We start from the raw sequence: 27,726 nt of genomic DNA on the forward strand, positions 1-27,726 counted from the left end.
GGAACATAGAGAGTCAAAGGATGCAGAAAGGGAGGAGAGGAGGGTTGAGGAGGCAGAATCAGGAGGTAGGTTGGAGAAGGTTTGAGCAGAGGGAAGAGATGATAGGATGGAAGAGGAGAGAGTAGCGGGGAGAGAGAGCGAAGGTTGGGACGGCGCGATACCATCCGAGTAGGGGCAGTGTGGGAAGTGTTGGATGAGAGCGAGAGGGAAAAGGATACAAGGTAGTGGTCGGAGACTTGGAGGGGAGTTGCAATGAGGTTAGTGGAAGAACAGCATCTAGTAAAGATGAGGTCGAGCGTATTGCCTGCCTTGTGAGTAGGGGGGAAGGTGAGAGGGTGAGGTCAAAAGAGGAGAGGAGTGGAAAGAAGGAGGCAGAGAGGAATGAGTCAAAGGTAGACGTGGGGAGGTTAAAGTCGCCCAGAACTGTGAGAGGTGAGCCGTCCTCAGGAAAGGAGCTTATCAAGGCATCAAGCTCATTGTTGAACTCTCCGAGGGAACCTGGAGGGCGATAAATGATAAGGATGTTAAGCTTGAAAGGGCTGGTAACTGTGACAGCATGGAATTCAAAGGAGGCGATAGACAGATGGGTAAGGGGAGAAAGAGAGAATGACCACTTGGGAGAGATGAGGATCCCGGTGCCACCACCCCGCTGACCAGAAGCTCTCGGGGTGTGCGAGAACACGTGGGCGGACGAAGAGAGAGCAGTAGGAGTAGCAGTGTTATCTGTGGTGATCCATGTTTCCGTCAGTGCCAAGAAGTCGAGGGACTGGAGGGAGGCATAGGCTGAGATGAACTCTGCCTTGTTGGCCGCAGATCGGCAGTTCCAGAGGCTACCGGAGACCTGGAACTCCACGTGGGTCGTGCGCGCTGGGACCACCAGATTAGGGTGGCCGCGGCCACGCGGTGTGGAGCGTTTGTATGGTCTGTGCAGAGAGGAGAGAACAGGGATAGACAGACACATAGTTGACAGGCTACAGAAGAGGCTACGCTAATGCAAAGGAGATTGGAATGACAAGTGGACTACACGTCTCGAATGTTCAGAAAGTTAAGCTTACGTAGCAAGAATCTTATTGACTAAAATGATTAAAATGATACAGTACTGCTGAAGTAGGCTAGCTGGCAGTGGCTGCGTTGTTGACTTTGTAGGCTAGCTGGCAGTGGCTGCGTTGTTGACACCGTGAAGCACGGGGGTGGCAGCATCATGTTGTGGGGGTGCTTTGCTGCAGGAGGGACTGGTGAACTTCACAAAATAGATGGCATCATGAGGAGGGAAATTATGTGGATATATTGAAGCAACATCTCAAGACATCAGTCAGGAAGTTAATGCTTGATCGCAAATGGGTCTTCCAAATGGACAATGACCCCAAGGATACTTCCAAAGTTGTGGCAAAATGGCTTAACCTCATAGTCCGCCCAAACCCGTATGCGGTAGCGTAACTACAGCCTCAAGCTCATTACCATAACGCAACGTTAGCGATTTCTAAAAATCGCAAATGAAATGAAATAAATATGCCTGCTATCAAGCTTATCCTTTTCTTAACAATCCTGTCGTCTCAGATTTTCAAAATATGCTTTAGAACCAGAGAAAATCAATAATTTGTGTAAGAGTGGTGATAGCTAGCTTAGCATTTAGCGTTAGCATTTAGCACGCAACATATTCACAAAAACCAGCCAAGGAATCAAATAAAATAATTTACCTTTGAAGAACTTCAGATGTTTCAATGAGGAGACTCTCAGTTACATAGCAGATGTCCAGTTTTTCCTGAAAGATTCTTGTGTAGGACACATCGTTCCCTTTTGTTACTATGCATTTGGCTACCGAAACTAACCGAAAATTCAGTCACCTACATGTCGAACTTTTTTCCGAATTAACTCCATAATATCGACTGAAACATGGAAAACGTTGTTTGAATCAATCCTGAAGGTGGTTTGTCATATATCTCTCCATTGAAAGCACCGTCCTTGTAGCCTGGTTTGTTCTGAGATTCGAATGGAAAAATACTGGGAGCTGAGTTTTGCGCACCAAATGCCACGCAGACACCAAGAGGGACACTTGGCAATTGTAGTCTCTTATGGTCAATCTTCCAATGATATGCCTACAAATACGTCACAATGCTGCAGAGACCTTGGGGAAACAAGATAAAGAGTCCGTTCATTCCTGTCGCATTCACAGCCATATAAGGCGATCATGGAAAACGTAGCCTCAGAAATCCTGTGCATTTCCTGGTCGGTCATACATCTTGGTTTTGCCCGAAGCATTTGTTCTAAGGGACTCACAGTGAAAATCTTTGCAGTTCTGGAAACGTAAGACTGTCTTCTTTCCAAAACTATCAATTCCAAGCATATTCGAGCATCTTTTCGTGACAAAATATTGTGCTTAAAACGGGCACGTCTTTTTATCCAAAAATGAAATACTGCCCCTAGAGTACTAACAGGTTAAGGACAACAAAGTCAAGGTATTGGAGTGGCCATCACAAAGCCCTGACCTCAATCCCATAGAAAATCTGTGGGCAGAACGGGATCCGGGATCGTAATCATAGCCTCAAACGAATTAGCATAACGCAGCGGACATAAATACCCCTAGAAACTTTTCCTATTCATGAAAATCGCAAATGAAATGAAAAATATATTCAAACACAAGCTTAGCCTTTTGTTAACAACACTGTCATCTCAGATTTTCAAAATATGCGTTACAGCCAACGCTAGACAAGCATTTGTGTAAGTTTATCATGGCATAATGCTATGCTAGGCTCTGCTGGCAGCAGGCAACATTTTCACGAAAATAAGAAAAGCAACCAAATTAAATAATTTATCTTTGAAGAACTTCGGATGCTTTCACTCAGGAGACTCCCATTTAGATAGCAAATGTTCCTTTTTTCCAAAAAGATTATTTTTGTAGGCGAAATAGCTTCCGTTTGTTCATCATGCTTGGCTGAGAAATCGCCCGGAAAATGCTACTTATACAACGCCGAACTTTTTTCAAAATTAACTCCATAATATCAACAGAAACACGGCAAACGTTGTTTAGGATCCATCCTCAAGGTGTTTTTAACATATATATTCGATAATATATCCGTCGAGGCAATTGGTTTCTCATAAGAAGCGATTGGAAAAATGGCTACCTCAGTATTTTACGCAAGATTTTCTGCGGGAGACACCATGTGACCACTTGCTATATATGGTCCCTTACGGCTATTCTTCAATGGAAATGCGTAAAAAGACGTCACAATGCTGTAGACACCTTGGGGAATACGTGGAAAACGTAAGCTCATTCGTAGCTCATTCACAGCCATATAAGGAGTCATTGGCATGAGGCGGTTTTAAAAAATGTTGCACTTCTGGTTGGGTTTTTATCTGGGTTTCGCCTGTAACATCAGTTCTGTGGCACTCACAGACAATATCTTTGCAGTTTTGGAATGTTTTGGAGTGTTTTCTTTCCAAAGCTGTCAATTACATGCATAGTCGAGCATCTTTTCGTGACAAAATATCTTGTTTAAAACGGGAACGTTTTTCATCCAAAAATGTTAATAGCGCCACCTAATGCATAACAATTTAAAGGCAATGTGTCATGACTTAACCGAAGGTGGCTCCTCTCCCTGTTTGGGCGGTGCTTGGCGGTCGGCGTCGCCGGTCTACTAGCCATCACGATCCCTTTTTCCTTTTCTGTTTGTTTTGTCTTTGGTTCTTTTTCACACCTGGTTTCATTTGCGTTAATTTCTGTGTGTATAATTGTAACCCGTTGCCTGCCTAAGTTTGTGCGGGATTAGTCGTTGATTGTGAGGTGCTCGGTTAAGTATTACCGTTATTTGTTTTCACGGGTTCTGAAGTACATGAGTGTCGGAACTTTGTTTGTTCCTCCGTACGTTTGTAATGGTTTTCTGTGGTCGAGGGCGTTGTACCTTTTGATTGTGCCATTCCTGTGTTGGTGGACTTTCTTATCAAAACACGCTTCTCAGACATCCCTGCTCTCCTGCGCCTGACTCCTACACCTCTCACCTAGACGCACGCTATCACACAATGCTACCAAATACTAATTGAGTGTATGTAAGCTTCTGACCCACTGGGAATGTGATGAAAGAAATAAAAGCTGAAATAAATCAATTTCTCTACTATTATTGACATTTCACATTCTTAAAATAAAGTGATGATCCTAACTGACCTAAGACAGGGACTTTTTACTAGGATTAAATGTCAGGAATTGTGAAAAACTGAGTTTAAATGTATTTGGCTAAGGTGTATGTAAACTTCCAACTTCAACTGTATATGGAATCTGGAATATCTACACTTTGTATTTCTTAAGTAAACAAAAATGAACTACATTATGGTTGGTGTCTCATTTTCCCGCTGTACTGAAACTGAACCGAACCGTAACCCCAAAACCGCAATAGGTACCACCGAACCGTGGATTTGGTGAACCTTTACAGCCCTAGTGGGCAGCCGGGCCGACTTGTTTTGATTCAACCCAGATTTATTATATTCACTTTAATGTGTTTACCTACCTACTGCTCTCCCTTTTACCCAACTCTCATCGACCTCCCTCCAAGCCAAGGTCAGCAATGCTGAGAGGAAAGTGAATTACATGGGAACGCAAACACACACACGTAATGACAGTCACGAGGTAAGATCTGGCTGTTTGCGTTCTCTCTCATCGCCAGCGAAGCTGAACACTATAAAACGTACAAGAGTGTGTTAACGTGCATTAGCACCTCATTTAGCACCTGTCCTATTGTAGTGCTCCTGTTTACATCTGCTCTGAAACACCTTGTTACCCTGCTGGTGTCCAGCTCTAGCCTCAGTGTTGACGTTTTCACCCACACACACACACACCTATACATACAGGTCATTCACACATTCACGATTTCTCTCTCACTCTGTTCCAGGGCCCGCTGGGTGGAGGGGAGGAGAGCCCTGTCTCCGGCCCAGCAGCAGCACAACAGCCTGGGACGCGGCACAGCTTCGTCCAGGACCACTTTCAGGCACAGTACAGGTACGAGTCATAGACAATATCATACAGGTGCTTTAGTAGTCACAGACGATAAGAGGTGAGAGTCACATTCAATTAGTACAGGTCAAGTAATAACGCATACTTAAGTTATGCAGCAATTCAATAGCGATTTCTCACGCCATGAGGCTTCATGGAGTACCCAAACACCTAAACTCATCCCAATGCTTTTGTAATGTCTGTGTGCATAGTTAGTTTTCTCTCCCCAGAATCTATAGCATGCCGTTATATATAGTATAGGTATTCAGAACAGGTGAGCATGCACTTTCCCTCCTGTGGTTAAGAACCGCTAGCCTGCTAAAGTAGGTCACGTTGAGCTAGCTGTGAACACTTTCTGGGATTAGTCTGTATCTTGTTTGGCTCTCTTCCTCCTGGTCTGCAGTGTACGCACGCACGCACGCACGCACACACACACACACACACACACACACACGAAGCAGCAGTCTAATAAAAATGCAGTGACCCTCTGCTAGCCTTGTCATGATGTTCTCCAGCTCCTTTCCTCCCCATCCACCTCTTCTTAGATCAATCTGTTGAAACGTTTCACTTGTTGATTTGTGATACCAACGACTGATCTGTATACCACATGGATTGACTGAGCAGTTTAACGGATGATTAGACTTTGACACATTGTATATTGTATAGAGAATGAGATTAGACCTGAAGTCGCTCTGGATAAGAGCGTCTGCTAAATGACTTAAATGTAAATGTAAATGTAAATTTACAGAATCTGCTGGGAGTCGATTGCAGGCAACAGGCAGCTCTTCTCTCTATAACAAAGGACTCCAGTTGTATCGGGCTTAGTATTGGATTTAACACCATGCTGGCAGATTAGTGTGAGTCTATCAATATAGGGTTAACCCCAGACAGTTAGACTGTATTGATGCCGACACAGGGGTTAACCACCCAGTCAATCACAAGATTATGATTCCCACTCCCTCATCACAGGATTATGGATTATACACTTATCTAAACCCACTGTATCCCTGCGGAGACTGATCTCTCCAGGCTGCTAATTGGAAATTGCTCTCCGAATCCATTCTCCCTTATGGAAAAATGTGTGTCTAAAATGGAATATCGGAATGTTGAGGCAGAATATCGGAATTCCGGGTGTTCCCTTGAATGTGATGATGATCCCTCCTGCTCTTCAAAGTAAAGTGTCTTCTTTAACATCCAACCCCCTTGGCTGTTGGCTATGATGTGTTTACGTCCTATTATCAGATTAGCCGTTAATTCATTAGCAGATAAGAGTAGCGACACTAGGGGAAATCTGAGACGTAACCTTCAAGACACTCCAAATGCATCCTTAAACAGCTTAGTAAAGAATGCTAATGCAATAGCTCCTCTCATCAACAATTGTGTCTCTTGTCTCAAATGGCACCATATTCCCTTCATAGTGCACTACTTAGACAAACAGTTATGGCTGACAGCTGTGAAGTGTCTGGACTCACCATCCTTCCCCCTCAGGTAGATGGATATACAGATGTAGGATCTTAATTTAATCCCACTTTTGTTGTAAACTTCTAGTGCATTTTAGTTTTCAAACGGCTTCTAAAGTTTGTAGTTTCAATTTTGACATTTCAGAATTGATTTGCCTTAACGAACAATGTATCCATCCCTACAAACATTTTCATTCATTATAATCCACATAATTAGTTGAATGTTTCCCATTGCTGCAGTGTTATTTTCCCGCTGTAGTAAACTAGCTCGAATTAAGATCCTACATCTGTACGCCCAAGGTGTTGTAGTACACTCTTAGAAGAAAAGGGTTCCAAAGGGGGATTTCGGCTGTCCCCATAGGAGGACCCTTTTTGGTTCCAGGTAGAACTTATTTGTGTTCCATGTAGAACCCACTCTGGAAATGGTTCTACATGGAACTCAACAAGGTTCAACCTGGAACTAAAAAAGGGTTATTCAAAGGGTTCTCCAATGGGGACAGCTAAAGAAAAAGAGTGTAGACTGTAGTGTGTTGTGTTTAGTCAGGGATTACAAAACAACACTTAAAGCACCAGTCATTAGTACTTCGATGGTCTGCTCCCTAAGGATACGTCTCAGTGTTGAGTACATGTTGTTGTCACATTATGCAGTCTACTGTAAAGTGATTACAGAACTACTCCAAACTCTGTTGTTTCTCCCGCAACGCACCGTGTCATTTTCTGCCTGGCTCCACCTCAACAGCTTGAAATGTTAGAGAGTAGCAGGGTTACACTGTAATTGCAATTCTGGAGTTTTGGACACAGACCCAGGTAGCAGGATAACGGCTGTCTGGTTTGGCTGGAGGGTGGTGGGGGGGAGGTACAGATGGAGGGGGCAGATGGCTGAAGGGCTTGTTTACAGATGACCTTGCAGGTTGAGCCTGGGAGAGGTAGAGCCTGCCTGGCTGTTCCCCACCCCTGCCTGGCCTGGCATTCCATGGGACCATCTTTAAAGTTGATTTTGTATGTGTTACGTTAATGCACTGTGCCTGCCTATAACTGTGCTTCTGTTCATGCAAGTGCATTTGAGTATGAATACAGATCAACACAAGTAATGTATCCTATCCACTGCACTCAAACTGTTGTGTTACATTGGGCTCCGTTCCAACATTCTAACTCAACGTTGCAGTATTGACTGTGTTCTAACTTCCAGACTTCTAAAGACACAAGACAGGTAGTGTAGTAGTGTGACTGAGACCATGTTTTTTTTCTTCAAAATGCATACTACCGTGCTCCGAGTATCCAAATTGGAGCACGGGAGGGTCGGAGTATGAGTCCAAATCAAAGTAGCCGAAGCGGAGCACGGAGGGAACTTCTCGAATGTGAAATGCTGCTTATTCACATGTAAAATGTTGCCTGACTAGAATATTTTATGTTGATATGTTAATAAATACATGCTGTGTAAATTTTAATATGTTCACCTGCCTACGGTACACAAGCCCATAATAAGTTAATAGGGCTAACTGGCTAGCTGCAACTGTTCGCTAGCTAGCCAGATAGCCACAAAGAAATAGCAAAGGACCTTGTGAAGATGCTGGTACAAAAGAAACAGGTACAAAAGTATCTATATCCACAGTAAAACAAGTCTTATATCGAGATAACCTGAAAGCCGTTCAGCAAGGAAGATGCCACTGCTCCAAAACCGCCATAAAAAAAGCCAGACTACGGTTTGCAACTGCACATGGGGAGAAGATCGTACTTTTTGGAGAAATGTACTCTGGTCTGATGAAACAAAAATAGAACTGTTTGGCCATAATGACCATTGTTATGTTTAGAGGAAAAAGGGAGAGGCTTGCAAGCCGAAGAACACCATCCCAACCGTGAAGCACGGGGGTGGCAGCATCATGTTGTGGGGGTGCTTTGAGGCAGGAGGGACTGGTGCACTTCACAAAATAGATGGCATCGTGAGGTAGGAAAATTAGGTGAATATGTTGAAGCAACATCTCAAGACATCAGTTAAAGCTTGGTCGCAAATGGGTCTTCCAAATGGACAATGACCCCAAGCATACTTCCAAAGTTGTGGCAAAATGGCTTAAGGACAACAAAGTCAGGGTATTGGAGTGGACATCACAAAGCCCTGACCTCAATCCTATAGAAAATTTGTGGGCAGAACTGAAAAAGTGTGTGTGAGCAAGGAGGCCTACAAACCTGACTCAGTTACACCAGCTATGTCAGGAGGAATGGCCCAAAATTTACCCAACTTATTGTGGGAAGCTTGTGGAAGGCGACCTGAAATGTTTAACCCAAGCTAAACAATTTAAAGGCAATGCTACCAAATACTAATTGAGTGTATGTAAACTTCTGACCCACTGGGAATGTGATGAAAAAAATAAAAGCTGAAATAAATACATTTCTCTAGTATTATTCTGGCATTTCACATTCTTAAAATAAAGTGGTGATCCTAACTGACCTAAGACAGGGAATTTATACTCGGATTAAATGTCAGGAATTGTGAAAAACTGAATTTAAATGTATTTGGCTAAGGTGTATGTAAACTTCCGACTTCAACTGTATATGGAATCTGGAATATCTACACTTTGTATTTCTTAAGTAAACAAAAATGAACTACATTATGGTTGGTGTCTCATTTTCCCGCTGTACTGAATCTGAACCGAACCGTAACCCCAAAACCGCAATACGTACCACCGAACCATGGATTTGATGAACCTTTACAGCCCTAGTGGGCAGCCGGACCGACTTGTTTTGATTCAACCCAGATTTAAGTATATTCACTTTAATGTGTTTACCTACCTACTGCTCTCCCTTTTACCCAACTCTCATCGACCTCCCTCCAAGCCAAGGTCAGCAATGCTGAGAGGAAAGTGAATTACATGGGAACGCAAACACACACACGTAATGACAGTCACGAGGTAAGATCTGGCTGTTTGCGTTCTCTCTCATCGCCAGCGAAGCTGAACACTATAAAAACGTGCAAGAGTACCAAATACTAATTGGGTGTATGTAAACTTCTGACCCACTGGGAATGTCATGAAAGAAATAAATGCTGAAATAAATACATTTCTCTGGTATTGTTCTGACATTTCACATTCTTAAAATAAAGTGGTGATCCTAACTGACCTAAAACAGGGAATTTATACTCTGATTAAATGTCAGGAATTGTGAAAAACTGAGTTTAAATGTATTTGGCTAAGGTGTATGTATGTAAACTTCCGACTTCAACTCTACCTTGTTTAACATTCGTTTTACGTCATTTATGCCTGTTTAACTAGCTGGCAAGTTAGATTATTACGATTCAAACATCTAGCTGATAATTATGAAATAAAACTTTTGCTTTGTGTATATCTTGTTTTGTCTATCGTTGCCATTGTCCTGCAGTGTGAGATCAAAGAGTAGGGGAAGTGCTTCTCAAATGTAATGTTTTATGCATTCTCCACACTCGTCCTCACAAGAATGTAGTCAAGAGAACGTCATTGGAGCATGAGAGTGTGGAGCACAGTAGTACACATATCGAGAAACACCCATTGGCACTGATGAGTTTGGGTTCTGTGACTCGTCCTCCACACTTTCTCCTTATGTTATTGTCCTTCTATAATTGCGGTTGCCATGGCGCTCATTTCTAATAGCAAGACTAAACAAAATAATATACACTCTTAGTTTGTTTCGCTCTCTCTCAATTAAATGTCAATTTAAGGGATTTATCTCTCTGAATCTGTCAGTCTCATTGTCTTTCTTTCATTCTCTTTCTGAATCAATCATCCTTTCTCAGTCTCTCTCTCTCTCTCTCTCTCTCTCTCTCTCTCTCTCTCTCTCTGCCAGTCTTTTTATATCTGTGATACTCCTCAGGGGCATTCTGATCTGAATAAATGTTTGCGATTAGAGTGGAGGCTGTCTGGTGGGTTAGGCTGCAGAGACGAGAGAGACAAGCGACAGTCACTTTTCAGCCTCAAATGAGTCTTGGTCTACACCCTCAGTCTGTCATGCTGAGTTTGGAACGTTGGTTTTCTTAGTGTCAACGGTAGCATCCCAAATGGCACCCTATTGCTTTTAAAGTAGGCTACACAACTTCAATGGGCCCTGGTTAAACGTTGTGCACTATAAAGGGAATAGCATGCCATTTGGGAGGCACCCAAAGGACTGAGGAAATAGATATTGTCTTTCTATTCGTACTCTCCCCTGTGTCTTCAGTTCAACACAGCTGCCCAAGATGGTGGTGCAGATTTCTGTAGCCAAACCTTTTAAAGCAGATTATCCAGAGTTCACAGTCACTCCTCATTCAACCTCTCCTTTGATTTTATTACCATGATGACCCACTTACACCCCTTCTTCATTGGGGAGGCCTCCTGGGCTGCCATCTTCCCCCCTTCCACCATGACCTTACCTGGGGCGTCTCTGAGCTGATCCCATCCCAGGCTGGATGCTTTGAAGTGGGGGTTAGAGAGTTGTTGAAGTGGAGGGCTGCTTTGATCTCTCCACTGGTGTTTTTTTGTGAACGTACAGAGCATAGAGACTCTGCCAAGCCCTGCTTCCTCTTTCTGACCCGACACCTTCTAACTATCATCAACTAACACTTTCTCTCTCTCTCTCTCTCTCTCGCACGCACACACACACACACACACACACACACACTGTTCGCACATACACAGGTCTGCCAATTACCCCACTAATACAGTAGTTCAGTTTACTCTGTTTACTTACCCTTCAGGGCCCCTCTCTGCCAAGCAAACACCAATACAATTGTATTGACCCAGTACTGTCAGAGTTGATGCGCTTTATTACTCTCTGTGAAACTATTTACACTCTTTCATGATGTGATTGACTCTAGTGGTTGAGGACGGTGGAGTAATTGTGAGGACTGCCAATATGTTTTCCCTCCTCCTTGTTGAAACCCCAGTAACAACTGAGGTAATAAAAAGAGAAATTGCGTACTTAAGCTGAGCGAGGAGCTGAGAGTTCTCAGATGTGCGTGCCCCACTCACAATGTACCTTTGATTTTTATGGAGTTGGATCTGTACTGTAGGAGCCTACAGAGTAAGTGGTTGCAGTTGGAGCTTGCCAGAGATGATAGCCCAGCGCCGTTGTTTGTTTAGAGAATGAGTTCACCAACTGGTGTCCGGGTCCCCAATGCTCTGGTGACGTGGAGGAGGAGGCTGTCAACGGCCTGGATCGAGACCAGAGAGACAGAGGGACGTTTAGAGCCTCGTCTAGCCTCATATCTCCACACTGCAGATGGGGACCAGAGCGCGTCGCCCCTCTCAGTATGCAAGCAGGATATGCACACACAGGCACGGATGCAGATACCCTTCTCTGAGTGGATAGAGGCAGTAACCGGACGCATATTCATGAGCTCTCTGACATGAACACACTGGGACTGTAAAGGCCACTCTCTGAGATAGTACTCATCATCAACAGAGGAAATACTAGAGCAGGATGATGAGGATGGTCAACCTTAAACTTCATCAACACTGTGAGATGAAGGTCACAACAACTATTTTAGGGGGGGGGGTTCAACTCAAAGTTTTTAAACAAATGAACATCCTTTCTGGCTTAGTGCTGTCTCCAATATCACAAATGTCACACTCAATCTCTTGAAGTTGAACACAATGTCCCAGCACAGGAAGCATTCAACAGACCAATCAGCTTGTCTCCTAACCCGCGTTGCATTAGCTCCCAGAATTCATCTTCCAACTCGTCACACCCCTCAGAGAGAGGCAGCCGAAAACAATTGTCTACCCCCCATTTGAGGCGTAGCCCTCTGTTAATTTCCCATGGCGTGGGCCCTTTGTTTAAAGGTCTCTAATGGAGAAGCAGATAGAGGCAGATCAGCCTCAGTGCACTCATCCAACCCAACGCAAACACCAGCAACCCAGACAGACTGACAGGGGAATTTGGCTCTGGCTACAGAAGCCCTCCCTGTTTCGTCAGAGGAATTGAGGTAGAGAGGAAATGAGGTAGAGAGGAAACGAGGTAGAGAGGAAATGAGGTAGAGAGGAAATGAGGAAGAGAGGAAAGGAGGGAGCAGAGGAGGAACTGTCTGCTGACCTGTAGAGTAAAAGTCTGGAAGGACTTGCCATGTGTTCTACTTTAGACGCTATGCCTTATTACAGGGCAGACTGTAGACTTTTCTCTGTGGATTGATTGGTTAGTCGAACGACTGAGGGGATACTCGAGCCTGTGCCTTTGTCCTGGAGTGGCACTGGGCTGGAATGGCATCACGACCTATGTGCCGGCCTGTATCTATCAGTGTCTGGGATTGGGCTCCTTGCACTTCTGTTCAGGCATCGTTTGCCACCCCAGCCATTACCAATGTGTTTACATTTACATTTACATTTAAGTCATTTAGCAGACGCTCTTATCCAGAGCGACTTACAAATTGGTGCGTTCACCTTATGACATCCATGTTTCTCTACCACTTCGCTTTTAGCCACTTTTGTGGAAAATGCAAATCACCAATGGCGCGATATTGAATCTCAAATGGGCTTTTCACATGGGTATTTATGAGACCCGGCTGACTCCAACCCCTGGGGAAGTTATATCTCGCATTTGTCCTCTCAATTTTTGGATAAAATCGACTGTGACTCCATTGAAATACATTATTCAAGCAGAGAGAGGTTTTTAGCTAGGGAAACTGAAAGGAAAAGGGGATTGATTCACCGTGGGTTCAAATGTATTCACCAAGAAGGTCTGTGTTGTGTGTTTGATACAGTATCTTCATTCTGTCTCATTCTGTCTCATGTGGGTTCAGGGTAATGCCCGGTATGAGCTGTTTGCTACGAGAGCTGCGTTCAAGAAAGCTCTTGGACCGATTTACTGGTCAGACCTTCTCTAAAAGCACTATGTCTGTGTCATGATGTTTGAATTCTGTCTCATGTATGTTGATGCGTAGCGTGTGCTATATGTAGGCCTATGACACGAGAGCTGCATTCCAATAGGGTGAGGCTTGCAAGTTCAGTCATGCCGTTTGGGTTATTATCTCGTAATTCAGTGGTCTTGAGCGATATAGATGCTGCGTTCAAGAAAGGTGATATGAGGCTACGTGTTTAGTAATGCTGGTCACGTACTATTTATTTAGGTAGTGCAGAGAGGCTGTTCAAAACCTCATCTGTATAAATGATGAATAATGGTTTCTGGTAGACCGTCGGTCGCTAGGACTGCTAACTCGTTGCTGTGGGCTAGAGGCCAGGGGATTGGTGCTGTGAGAGTCAGCCAAATGCAGAGTGGATGGTGGTGAGAGGATAGGTTTGACACACACACACACTCTTCTCACAGACACACACGCTGACACACTCTCTCCTCACAGACACACACACTGACAGACTCTGTCTCCACAGACACACTGACAGACTCCTCACAGATACACACACACACAGACTCTCTGTCACGTTCTGACCTTAGTTCCTTTATTTTGTCTTTGTGTTAGTTTGGTCAGGGCGTGAGTTGGGGTGGGTAGTCTATATTCTTTTTTCTATGTTGTACTTCTGTGTTTGGCCTGATATGGTTCTCATTCAGAGGCAGCTGTCGATCGTTGTCTCTGATTGAGAATCATACTTAGGTAGCCCGTTTTCCCCATTTTAATTGTGGGTGATTATTTTCTGTTTAGTGTATGTCACCTTACAGAACTGTTTCGTTTAGTTTCATTATCTTTGTTATTTTGTTTAGTGTTCTGAGTTTAAATAAATATGAACATGGACACTTACCACGCTGCGCATTGGTCCGATATTTCATACTCCTCGTCAGAGGAAGACGGATTACGTTACACTCTCCTCACAGACACTAACAGACTTTCTCTTCACAGACACACACACACACTGACAGACTCTCTCCTCACAGACACACACACACACACCCCAGACTGGAAACGCTGTCAGCCTCCACATACAGAGTTTTAAGCAATGCCTGTGTGTGTGTGTGTGTGTGTGTGTGTGCGCGCGTGTGCGCGTCAGACTCCATGGAGAGCATTCTAAGTGATGTTGTAACGTGTAAGCCCCACTAATGCTGTGACTGTCACTTTCCCAAACAGAGTAAATACAGGAATCATTTTAACCAACTCTCAGAATGTGTGATAGATCCATAGAAATAGAATGACTAGATCCATAGAAATAGATTGACTAGATTCATAGAAATAGAATAACTAAATAATACTTTTGAAATAGTAATGCTATTTCTATTATATCTGGGACAATATCTACAAAACCTCTCAGAGTAGGAGTGCTGATCTAGGATTAGTTTAGCCTTTTAGATCAAAAGGAATAAGATTATAAGGACAGGTCCTAGATCAGCGCTCCTACTCTGAGACTCTTTGTGGATACAGGCCCTGTGTTGTAACAACTCTTGTTCAGACCTGTACCGACTATACTTGAGTGCATCACTGTCCTGGAGTGACTCAGCAGAACACCTGATAACCTGGACTCTTTCAGCTGAGAACAACCAGGAGGAAAAGAGAGAGCAGAGAAAGCAGAGAGAGGAGCAGTAAGATGTATCAGCACGGTGGAGCTAATATGTTCCACACAATATGTTCTACACAAGCTAATGGCTGCCTCTCTCTCTCCAACCAATCTCTACCACAACCATCATCCTTCCGTCTCTACCACCCAGCATCCTTCCTTCTCTCCTCTGCCTCCATCTTTCTCTCTACATCCGCCTTTCCCTTCTCCCCCTCTCACCCCCTCCCCCTGGGGATGCTGCTGACACAGTCCTCTTGGCTGTCCTCCATGTTTCTGTGCTTAACCCCCAGGCTCATCTCCTGCTGATCCCCCTGTAGGGCTGATCACCTCTGTGGCTCTCTCATCGGCGTCGACCCGATGTCTAGTTTATCGCCAATGTGCAAAACCGATGTCTAAGCTGACGTGCATACCTATATAACGTAGGTAGATGATGTAATGACGCCACAAAAAATATAGCTCTACACAGCATTCCTAACCTAGCCCACAATGTCTGCTGTGTGGATCGAGCAGTCAACAAGTCGTGTAGCCATTTGAAAGAGTATGAAAATTCAGCGAGACACCTCAAAGGCAAAATCCATTCAAGCCAAGATAATGTAATTCATTGCCCTTGGCAATCAACTGTTCTCTATCGTGGATGAAGTTGGATTTCGCCGACTGGTCGAGCACCGGTACACACTATCAAGTAGGTGCTATTTTTCAGATGTTTCCCTACCGTAGTTACACGGTATTGTTGAAACTCACATCCATGAGCTACTCGCTATGGGCGTCACTGCTATTAGCTTCGCTACTGAGGAAAGCCGCATGCTCAAGAATGTGCTGGTTCTCATACCGCTGTTGCCATTTCAATTGCATTTGAGAACATGTTTGAAACTTGGAAACACGAACACTCTTAGCGCCATTTGAACAACTGACTGGAGAAATAAGCTCAACAACTGTGTCTGCAGAAGACGTGATACCCTCTGTCATGGCATTGAAACGCTGCTCAACAAAACCACCGACCCAGACCGTCGGGTTAAAACTTGTAAAGGTACTCTACAAGAGGCTGTGAACAAGAGATTCCGTGGTTTTCTCTCTGTGTCACCACCATGCTCTATGCTAGGTACAAGGACCGCTACTTCGATGCAGACAAGAAACAGGGTTTATGTGAAATGTTACAGACACAGCTGGACAAGACGGAAACGGACACAGTGGCAGTGCGCATTAGAAGAGAGGTCGCTGACAGACAGACAGCTGAAACGTCACTTCTTGACATGTATGATGAAATCCTGGTTAAGACTGAACAAATGAACAACGAAACGGCACCGCAGGTAGGCCTAACTGAAATAAATTGGTATTGATTATGTTTTACTGGTAATGGGGACATACGTAAATGCCAACAAAATCACTTTTTGGTCAGTGTGTGTGTGTGTGGGTGTGTTTCAACTATTTAACTGAACTAGAATGCTGAAAAGGCCGCAATAAATGTAAATATCGGTTACCGGGATCGTTTTTCTTTTGGCAAGGAAAATATTGGATATCGGTATCGGCCAAAAATGTCATGTCAGTGCATCCCTAATAGAAACGCATTGGACTTATTTGGGCGAGAGTGAAACCTCTCGTTTCACCTCTTCCTCTAATAATATGCATGCATACAAGGACCAGACATTTTTCATTCATCTTCATCATGGAACAAAGCAAGCCTATCGTCTTACAGTCAAAAGGCTGTAGCCTATTATTTAACATGCAACTCCTGTAATGAAGCAGCTAATAAAACTTCCTTTTCAAACATTTACCCAAAATGCAATTGGTGGAAAACCCAGTTCTAAACTGTGCAGCTAATGGAGCAGTTCCATTTGACAGAGATGACATCTCAATTAGAAACTTAGAAAGAGGGGGAATCTAATAGCAACTACTATGATGGGTTGCTAATGTGATTAAGATTGTGCCTTTGGCTGCTGGACAATGAAAGAAAGTTGATATGAAAACCAATAGAACAGGAGAGAAATGCTGGTTAATGGCATGAGGAAGTCTTTATAAAATAATTGCCTCCACGTTTCTATGGAGGTATTTTGGCTAGGCTACTTTGAAGCAAGGTAACGCATGCCTCATTATTTGAAGTGACGTAAACGTTCAAGTTTCAAACAATTATACTGCCTCAAGCTCACATTGTAAAATGGTGGGTGACGCGCTGATAGTCGACGGTAGGCAGGCTACAGCGTATGCATCCGAATGGCGAATGGGAGGTGCGCTTTACGAGTTGATATTGAGAAATAAAAAGAACTCCTTTTTAATCATGGACACCAATTTTTTTAACAAGCGATTGCATTTAGAATTGTTATTTGTTGCTCAATGATTGGGCTTCCGAAAGCAGTTTTCACTGCAGTAAGTAGGCTATTCCTCTCCTCAAACTAGGCTCTGCATGCTGTGCACGTGTGACGAATAAGATGCATGACGACTAAACGAAATACAAGCGTGCCAATTTAATCCTACAAAAGTATGAAAATGAACCTAAGCATTACCGGTCAAATGTATTTAAGGTGGCTAAGCGATGTAGCGGTTAACCTCCCTACATCTACTTCATTTCTGCTGTGTGACTCTTTTTCTGACTTAGCTTTTTTCGTTCCCACATTCCTCTCTTCCCATCATGGTTTTTGAACACCTGCTGAAATATTCAAATAAAACCACATTATTTCTCTCCTTTCTTGTGAATATTTCAGTCTATTCCGGTGTGTTTCCTAACTGGGGATGTGAGGCTCCAGGTGTAGTGTTGTCTCTCGTGGAGCTAAATGTACTTTCTCTGTTCTGCCCACCTACTCTGTAATACGCCATGCATAACGTTACACATATAGAGAAGCCCTGCCAGGTGAGGTTAGATCTCTACTTCTCCACTCAACCTAAACACATACACACACACACACACACACACACGGTGCCCGAGATCATGTGTCTATGTACCACACCATCCCACCTCACGTGAGAGGAGCTGGTTGGAAAATGGATTTGACCAGGTTGCCCCCTCGATTGGATCTGGCTTACTCATCCTAACGTATCAAAAAATGTGTTGTGTGACATAGATGATTTGGACATGAGGCGCAAAAATGCTAATATAGTTAGCATTGACTTGCATTGGATTTGTGCCACAAACAAATGCTTAAAAGGTAGCATTTGATACAGTGTCTTGGTAAACAAAACTAAAGCGTGGATTGCTGTCTTACCTTGTCCATAGACTGCTTACAGGGTAAGGAAACCAATATGTCATTTAGTAATTGGGGTGAAATATCCCTTTAACCCAACCCCCTCTCTCCCTCTCTCTGTTGTGTCTGTAGGTCCTCCCTGACATGTCCACATTGCCTTAAACAGAGCAACACCTTTGACCCCTTCCTCTGCATCTCACTGCCCATTCCCCTACGGCAAACCAGGTAAGCCACACCAGTCATAAAGCCACTGCACGTGTGAGTGAGTGTGTGTGTGTATGTGTGTGACATGTACACTTTTCATGTTACCAGTTCTCCCTTTTTGTGACAAGACACAGTGGAATATGATCTAGTGCTAAGCAGGGTGGGCGTTTCTGATAGATACACAACAGCTTGCTGGGACAGAGTATATATCGCATTGTCCCTCTCTATCTCACAGACAGTCTATCCACAGGGCCGGTATATACTGATGCTATTAACATGCTAGTTTGGTAGTAGACACTCTTATCCGATGCAACTTACCGCATTTGTATTAAGGTATAACTCTTGTATAGCTCTTGCATATCCAGTATATGACCTTAAAACCAAGAGACTGACTTCATGAATCCTCATCAGTTCAAGTCAGACCCACACAGTTAGTGATTTTGGGACTCCGTTGTGCCCCCCCCCCCCCTTGGGGGGGGATGTAATTCTCTCATGTCATTGTCCTCACTTACCGATGGCATATTCCCCTTAACGCCCCGCTGTCTCCAACTGAAATCTCAGTGAGATCTCAATAATGGTCGTGTCTTCTTACATCAGCAGGGGGTTAACTAACATCACCGGCTCTTACTTTGTACACCGCATCTCCGCCTCTCATCCAGTCTCGTCTCATCTCAGCATGTCTAACAACATCAACAAACCAGCGCTCACATCCTCCCCGTGTCTCTGCTCTTTGAGCACTCTGTTAGCGACGACGACGACACTTCCTGAATAATGCATGATGGGAAAGCAGGAAGCCGGGGCGTCATCAGAGCTCCTGTCTCTCTGCCAGACTTTCCTCTATCCATCCCCCCATCTCTCTATCTCTCCACCCCTTCTTCCCTCAACTGGGTCGGCAGGGTAGCCTAGTGGTTAGAGTGTTGGACTCGTAACCGGAAGGTTGCAAGTTCAAACCCCCGAGCTGACAAGGTACAAATCTGTAGTTAACCCACTGTTCCTAGGCCGTCATTGAAAATAAGAGTTTGTTCTTAACTGACTTGCCTAGTTCAATAAAGGTAAAATAAAAAAACTGAGTCGTACCTCAAACCCGTGCCCTCAAATAGCGTTGAGTGCTCATCCTTCCACCTGTCATGCCCACATCTTCTGCACTAGCTAGCTCCTGTTGATTGTAGATAGGCATGCCTCAGCAGACACGGACAGGCTCCCTGTGGTGCTAATGCTAACACGTTAGCATCGCCTTGCAGTCAGGCCTGCCCAGACAGACACTGTGGAGGGGATAAGAGACCAGCACAGCAAGTGTAATGTCTGTCTTTGTGTGTGTGCTTGTGAAGAACTGTCTGGAACAAGATTCTCTTTCTCCCTCTCCAGGTGTATGCGTGTGACCCTGGTGTTCGGTACTAAGGGTCAGAGGTATCTACGTGTCGGTCTGGCTGTGCCTCTCATCGGCTCCATCTCCTGCCTGCGTGCCATGGTTGCTGAGGAGGGCAAGACCACGCCAGACCAGGTAAGGGTCACACACACACATGGTCAGTGGGCCAGACTTGTTAGCCTACTAAATCTTAAAGGCCCTATCCTGCTCTATCCTATGTCTATGGGGTGTAAATTCATTATTCCAGTCACTCACTGTAACATTCTCGTGGTGAGTATCTCTGTCCGTTAATTACCATACCTCCCAGACAGAGGCTTTTTACCCGTTGTAACAGGATCATCATGGAAAGCCCTGCTGCTCTGACCGACAGAAAAATGAAAATGAGGCAGAGAAAGAGAGGGGGCTAGACCAACAGAGAAAGGGAGAGGGGCTAGACGGACAGAGAAAGGGAGAGGGGCTAGACGGACAGAGAAAGGGAGAGGGGCTAGACAGAGAGAGAAAGGGAGAGGGGCTAGACCAACAGAGAAAGGGAGAGGGGCTAGACCAACAGAGAAAGGGAGAGGGGCTAGACGGACAGAGAAAGGGAGAGGGGCTAGACGGACAGAGAAAGGGAGAGGGGCTAGACGGACAGAGAAAGGGAGAGGGGCTAGACGGACAGAGAAAGGGAGAGGGGCTAGACAGACAGAGAAAGAGAGGGGCTAGACCAACAGAGAAAGGGAGAGGGGCTAGACAGGACAGAGAAAGGGAGAGGGGCTAGACGGAAAGAGAAAGGGAGAGGGGCTAGACAGACAGAGAAAGGGAGAGGGGCTAGACAGACAGAGAAAGGGAGAGGGGCTAGACCAACAGAGAAAGAGAGGGGGCTAGACCGACAGAGAAAGGGAGAGGGGCTAGACGGACAGAGAAAGGGAGAGGGGCTAGACGGACAGAGAAAGGGAGAGGGGCTAGACAGAGAGAGAAAGGGAGAGGGGCTAGACCGACAGAGAAAGGGAGAGGGGCTAGACCGACAGAGAAAGGGAGAGGGGCTAGACGGACAGAGAAAGGGAGAGGGGCTAGACGGACAGAGAAAGGGAGAGGGGCTAGACAGAGAGAGAAAGGGAGAGGGGCTAGACCGACAGAGAAAGGGAGAGGGGCTAGACCAACAGAGAAAGGGAGAGGGGCTAGACCAACAGAGAAAGGGAGAGGGGCTAGACGGACAGAGAAAGGGAGAGGGGCTAGACAGAGAGAGAAAGGGAGAGGGGCTAGACGGTGAGAGAAAGGGAGAGGGGCTAGATAGAGAGAGAAAGGGAGAGGGGCTAGACAGAGAGAGAAAGGGAGAGGGGCTAGACAGAGAGAGAAAGGGAGAGGGGCTAGACATAGAGAGAAAGGGAGAGGGGCTAGACCGACAGAGAAAGGGAGAGGGGCTAGACCAACAGAGAAAGGGAGAGGGGCTAGACCAACAGAGAAAGGGAGAGGGGCTAGACCAACAGAGAAAGGGAGAGGGGCTAGACGGACAGAGAAAGGGAGAGGGGCTAGACAGAGAGAGAAAGGGAGAGGGGCTAGACCAACAGAGAAAGGGAGAGGGGCTAGACGGACAGAGAAAGGGAGAGGGGCTAGACGGACAGAGAAAGGGAGAGGGACTAGACCAACAGAGAAAGGGAGAGGGGCTAGACCGACAGAGAAAGGGAGAGGGGCTAGACCAACAGAGAAAGGGAGAGGGGCTAGACGGACAGAGAAAGGGAGAGGGGCTAGACAGAGAGAGAAAGGGAGAGGGGCTAGACGGTGAGAGAAAGGGAGAGGGGCTAGATAGAGAGAGAAAGGGAGAGGGGCTAGACAGAGAGAGAAAGGGAGAGGGGCTAGACAGAGAGAGAAAGGGAGAGGGGCTAGATAGAGGGAGAAATGGAGAGGGGCTAGACAGTGAGAGAAAGGGAGAGGGGCTAGACAGAGAGAGAAAGGGAGAGGGGCTAGACAGACAGAGAAAGGGAGAGGGGCTAGACAGACAGAGAAAGGGAGAGGGGCTAGACGGACAGAGAAAGGGAGAGGGGCTAGACAGAGAGAGAAAGGGAGAGGGGCTAGACCGACAGAGAAAGGGAGAGGGGCTAGACCAACAGAGAAAGGGAGAGGGGCTAGACCAACAGAGAAAGGGAGAGGGGCTAGACGGACAGAGAAAGGGAGAGGGGCTAGACAGAGAGAGAAAGGAGAGGGGCTAGACGGAGAGAGAAAGGGAGAGGGGCTAGACAGAGAGAGAAAGGGAGAGGGGCTAGACAGACAGAGAAAGGGAGAGGGGCTAGACAGAGAGAGAAAGGGGGAGAGGGGCTAGACAGAGAGAGAAAGGGAGAGGGGCTAGACCGACAGAGAAAGGGAGAGGGGCTAGACCAACAGAGAAAGGGAGAGGGGCTAGACCAACAGAGAAAGGGAGAGGGGCTAGACGGACAGAGAAAGGGAGAGGGGCTAGACGGACAGAGAAAGGGAGAGGGGCTAGACAGAGAGAGAAAGGGAGAGGGGCTAGACCAACAGAGAAAGGGAGAGGGGCTAGACGGACAGAGAAAGGGAGAGGGGCTAGACGGACAGAGAAAGGGAGAGGGACTAGACCGACAGAGAAAGGGAGAGGGGCTAGACCGACAGAGAAAGGGAGAGGGGCTAGACCAACAGAGAAAGGGAGAGGGGCTAGACCGACAGAGAAAGGGAGAGGGGCTAGACAGAGAGAGAAAGGGAGAGGGGATAGACGGAGAAAGAGAGAAAGGAAGAGGGGCTAGATAGAGAGAGAAAGGGAGAGGGGCTAGACAGAGAGAGAAAGGGAGAGGGGCTAGACAGAGAGAGAAAGGGAGAGGGGCTAGATAGAGGGAGAAATGGAGAGGGGCTAGACAGTGAGAGAAAGGGAGAGGGGGCTAGACAGAGAGAGAAAGGAGAGGGGCTAGACAGAGAGAGAAAGGGAGAGGGGCTAGACAGAGAGAGAAAGGGAGAGGGGCTAGATAGAGGGAGAAATGGAGAGGGGCTAGACAGTGAGAGAAAGGGAGAGGGGCTAGACAGAGAGAGAAAGGGAGAGGGGCTAGACAGAGAGAGAAAGGGAGAGGGGCTAGACAGATAGAGAAAGGGAGAGGGGCTAGACAGAGAGAGAAAGGAAGAGGGGCTAGATAGAGAGAGAAAGGGAGAGGGGCTAGACAGAGAGAGAAAGGGAGAGGGGCTAGACGGACAGAGAAAGGGAGAGGGGCTAGACAGAGAGAGAAAGGGAGAGGGGCTAGACGGACAGAGAAAGGGAGAGGGGCTAGACGGACAGAGAAAGGGAGAGGGGCTAGACAGAGAGAGAAAGGGAGATGGGCTAGACGGACAGAGAAAGGGAGAGGGGCTAGACGGACAGAGAAAGGGAGAGGGGCTAGACCAACAGAGAAAGGGAGAGGGGCTAGACGGACAGAGAAAGGGAGAGGGGCTAGACAGAGAGAGAAAGGGAGAGGGGCTAGACAGAGAGAGAAAGGGAGAGGGGCTAGACCAACAGAGAAAGGGAGAGGGGCTAGACGGACAGAGAAAGGGAGAGGGGCTAGACGGACAGAGAAAGGGAGAGGGACTAGACCGACAGAGAAAGGGAGAGGGGCTAGACCAACAGAGAAAGGGAGAGGGACTAGACCAACAGAGAAAGGGAGAGGGGCTAGACGGACAGCGAAAGGGAGAGGGGCTAGACAGAGAGAGAAAGGGAGAGGGGCTAGACGGAGAGAAAGAGAGAAAGGGAGAGGGGCTAGATAGAGGGAGAAATGGAGAGGGGGCTAGACAGTGAGAGAAAGGGAGAGGGGCTAGACCAAGAGAGAAAGGGAGAGGGGCTAGACAGAGAGAGAAAGGGAGAGGGGCTAGACAGATAGAGAAAGGGAGAGGGGCTAGACAGAGAGAGAAAGGAAGAGGGGCTAGACAGAGAGAGAAAGGGAGAGGGGCTAGACCAGAGAGAGAAAGGGAGAGGGGCTAGATAGAGAGAGAAAGGGAGAGGGGCTAGATAGAGAGAGAAAGGGAGAGGGGCTAGACAGATAGAGAAAGGGAGAGGGGCTAGACAGAGAGAGAAAGGGAGAGGGGCTAGATAGAGAGAGAAAGGGAGAGGGGCTAGATAGAGAGAGAAAGGGAGAGGGGCTAGACAGATAGAGAAAGGGAGAGGGGCTAGACAGAGAGAGAAAGGGAGAGGGGCTAGACAGAGAGAGAAAGGGAGAGGGGCTAGACAGATAGGGAGAGGGGCTAGACAGAGAGAGAAAGGAAGAGGGGCTAGATAGAGAGAGAAAGGGAGAGGGGATAGACGGACAGAGAAAGGGAGAGGGGCTAGACAGAGAGAGAAAGGGAGAGGGGCTAGACGGAGAGAGAAATGGAGAGGGGCTAGACAGAGAGAGAAAGGGAGAGGGGCTAGACAGATAGAGAAAGGGAGAGGGGCTAGACAGAGAGAGAAAGGGAGAGGGGCTAGACCGACAGAGAAAGGGAGAGGGGCTAGACCAACAGAGAAAGGGAGAGGGGCTAGACCGACAGAGAAAGGGAGAGGGGCTAGACGGACAGAGAAAGGGAGAGGGGCTAGACAGAGAGAGAAAGGGAGAGGGGCTAGACCAACAGAGAAAGGGAGAGGGGCTAGACGGACAGAAAAGGGAGAGGGGCTAGACAGAGAGAGAAAGGGAGAGGGGCAGAGAGAAAGAGAGGGGCTAGAGAAAGAAAGGAGAGGGGCTAGACAGATAGAGAAAGGGAGAGGGGCTAGACAGAGAGAGAAAGGGAGAGGGGCTAGACAGAGAGAGAAAGGAAGAGGGGCTAGATAGAGAGAGAAAGGAGAGGGAGAGGGCTAGACAGAGAGAGAAAGGGAGAGGGGCTAGACGGACAGAGAAAGGGAAAGGGGCTAGACAGAGAGAGAAAGGGAGAGGGGCTAGACAGATAGAGAAAGGGAGAGGGGCTAGACAGAGAGAGAAAGGGAGAGGGGCTAGACCGACAGAGAAAGGGAGAGGGGCTAGACGGACAGAGAAAGGGAGAGGGGCTAGACAGAGAGAGAAAGGGAGAGGGGCTAGACCGACAGAGAAAGGGAGAGGGGCTAGACCGACAGAGAAAGGGAGAGGGGCTAGACCAACAGAGAAAGGGAGAGGGGCTAGACGGACAGAGAAAGGGAGAGGGGCTAGACAGAGAGAGAAAGGGAGAGGGGCTAGACAGAGAGAGAAAGGGAGAGGGGCTAGACCAACAGAGAAAGGGAGAGGGGCTAGACGGACAGAGAAAGGGAGAGGGGCTAGACGGACAGAGAAAGGGAGAGGGACTAGACCGACAGAGAAAGGGAGAGGGGCTAGACCAACAGAGAAAGGGAGAGGGGCTAGACCAACAGAGAAAGGGAGAGGGGCTAGACGGACAGAGAAAGGGAGAGGGGCTAGACAGAGAGAGAAAGGGAGAGGGGCTAGACGGTGAGAGAAAGGGGAGGGCTAGATAGAGAGAGAAAGGGAGAGGGGCTAGACAGAGAGAGAAAGGGAGAGGGGCTAGACAGAGAGAGAAAGGGAGAGGGGCTAGACAGAGAGAGAAATGGAGAGGGGCTAGACAGAGAGAGAAAGGGAGAGGGGCTAGACAGAGAGAGAAAGGGAGAGGGGCTAGACAGAGAGGGAAAGGGAGAGGGGCTAGACAGATAGAGAAAGGGAGAGGGGCTAGACAGAGAGAGAAAGGGAGAGGGGCTAGACGGACAGAGAAAGGGAGAGGGGCTAGACAGAGAGAGAAAGGGGGAGAGGGGCTAGACGGACAGAGAAAGGGGAGAGGGGCTAGACCGACAGAGAAAGGGAGAGGGGCTAGACGGACAGAGAAAGGGAGAGGGGCTAGACAGAGAGAGAAAGGGAGAGGGGCTAGACGGACAGAGAAAGGGAGAGGGGCTAGACCAACAGAGAAAGGGAGAGGGGCTAGACGGACAGAGAAAGGGAGAGGGGCTCGACAGAGAGAGAAAGGGAGAGGGGCTAGACAGAGAGAGAAAGGGAGAGGGGCTAGACCAACAGAGAAAGGGAGAGGGGCTAGACAGAGAGAGAAAGGGAGAGGGGCTAGACGGACAGAGAAAGGGAGAGGGGCTAGACAGACAGAGAAAGGGAGAGGGGCTAGACAGACAGAGAAAGGGAGAGGGGCTAGACCAACAGAGAAAGAGAGGGGGCTAGACCGACAGAGAAAGGGAGAGGGGCTAGACGGACAGAGAAAGGGAGAGGGGCTAGACAGAGAGAGAAAGGGAGAGGGGCTAGACCGACAGAGAAAGGGAGAGGGGCTAGACCGACAGAGAAAGGGAGAGGGGCTAGACGGACAGAGAAAGGGAGAGGGGCTAGACGGACAGAGAAAGGGAGAGGGGCTAGACAGAGAGAGAAAGGGAGAGGGGCTAGACCGACAGAGAAAGGGAGAGGGGCTAGACGGACAGAGAAAGGGAGAGGGGCTAGACAGAGAGAGAAAGGGAGAGGGGCTAGACGGTGAGAGAAAGGGGAGGGGCTAGATAGAGAGAGAAAGGGAGAGGGGCTAGACAGAGAGAGAAAGGGAGAGGGGCTAGACAGAGAGAGAAAGGGAGAGGGGCTAGATAGAGAGAGAAATGGAGAGGGGCTAGACAGAGAGAGAAAGGGAGAGGGGCTATATAGAGAGAGAAAGGGAGAGGGGCTAGACAGAGAGGGAAAGGGAGAGGGGCTAGACAGATAGAGAAAGGGAGAGGGGCTAGACAGAGAGAAAAGGGAGAGGGGGGGCTAGACGGACAGAGAAAGGGAGAGGGGCTAGAGAGAGAGAAAAGGGAGAGGGGCTAGACGGACAGAGAAAGGGAGAGGGGCTAGACCGACAGAGAAAGGGAGAGGGGCTAGACGGACAGAGAAAGGGAGAGGGGCTAGACAGAGAGAGAAAGGGAGAGGGGCTAGACGGACAGAGAAAGGGAGAGGGGCTAGACAGAGAGAGAAATGGAGAGGGGCTAGACAGAGAGAAAGGGAGAGGGGCTCGACAGAGAGAGAAAGGGAGAGGGGCTAGACAGAGAGAGAAAGGGAGAGGGGCTAGACGGACAGAGAAAGGGAGAGGGGCTAGACAGAGAGAGAAATGGAGAGACGCTAGACGGAGAGAGAAATGGAGAGGGGCTAGACAGAGAGAGAAAGGGAGAGGGGCTAGACAGATAGAGAAAGGGAGAGGGGCTAGACAGAGAGAGAAAGGGAGAGGGGCTAGACGGACAGAGAAAGGGAGAGGGGCTAGACAGAGAGAGAAAGGGAGAGGGGCTAGACGGACAGAGAAAGGGAGAGGGGCTAGACAGAGAGAGAAATGGAGAGGGGCTAGACAGAGAGAGAAAGGGAGAGGGGCTCGACAGAGAGAGAAAGGGAGGGGGGCTAGACAGAGAGAGAAAGGGAGAGGGGCTAGACAGAGAGAGAAAGGGAGAGGGGCTAGACAGAGAGAGAAAGGGAGAGGGGCTAGACAGAGAGAGAAAGGGAGAGGGGCTAGACGGACAGAGAAAGGGAGAGGGGCTAGACGGAGAGAGAAATAGAGAGGGGCTAGACAGAGAGAGAAAGGGAGAGGGGCTAGATAGAGAGAGAAATGGAGAGGGGCTCGACACAGAGAGAAAGGGAGGGGGCTAGACAGAGAGAGAAAGGGAGAGGGGCTAGATAGAGAGAGAAAGGGAGAGGGGCTAAACAGAGAGAGAAAGGGAGAGGGGCTAGACAGAGAGAGAAAGGGAGAGGGGCTAGACAGAGAGAGAAAGGGAGAGGGGCTAGACGGACAGAGAAAGGGAGAGGGGCTAGACAGACAGAGACTGGAGCACACCAGACACAGAGAATGACAGAGACTGGAGAACACCAGACACATAGAATGACAGAGACTGGAGCACACCAGACACATAGAATGACAGAGACTGGAGAACACCAGACACATAGAATGACAGAGACTGGAGAACACCAGACACATAGAATGACAGAGACTGGAGCACACCAGACACGTAGAATGGCAGAGACTGGAGAACACCAGACACGTAGAATGGCAGAGACTGGAGAACACCAGACACGTAGAATGACAGAGACTGGAGAACACCAGACACATAGAATGACAGAGACTGGAGCACACCAGACACGTAGAATGACAGAGATGAAGAGAGGGAACAGATAGACAGAGAAAGATAGGAATATTTCAGACAGAGACACTCTGCTGTCAGTCCCACAGC

General features: G+C 47.4%; 1 protein-coding gene across 1 annotated transcript in view; it reads left to right on the forward strand.

Annotated features, from left to right (window-relative positions):
* Positions 1-27,726, forward strand: part of LOC115103711 (ubiquitin carboxyl-terminal hydrolase 43-like) — a 131,130-nt gene that overhangs the window by 54,935 nt on the left and 48,469 nt on the right. Inside the window, exons 3-5 of the mRNA XM_029624590.2 lie at positions 4,881-4,987; positions 18,185-18,277; positions 19,622-19,757. Of these exons, the coding sequence (XP_029480450.2) occupies positions 4,881-4,987; positions 18,185-18,277; positions 19,622-19,757 (336 nt within the window). The remainder of the gene's footprint in view (positions 1-4,880; positions 4,988-18,184; positions 18,278-19,621; positions 19,758-27,726) is intronic.

Source organism: Oncorhynchus nerka, linkage group LG21 (genome assembly GCF_034236695.1).
Source record: "Oncorhynchus nerka isolate Pitt River linkage group LG21, Oner_Uvic_2.0, whole genome shotgun sequence".
In the NCBI taxonomy this organism is placed as follows: Eukaryota; Metazoa; Chordata; class Actinopteri; order Salmoniformes; family Salmonidae; genus Oncorhynchus; species Oncorhynchus nerka.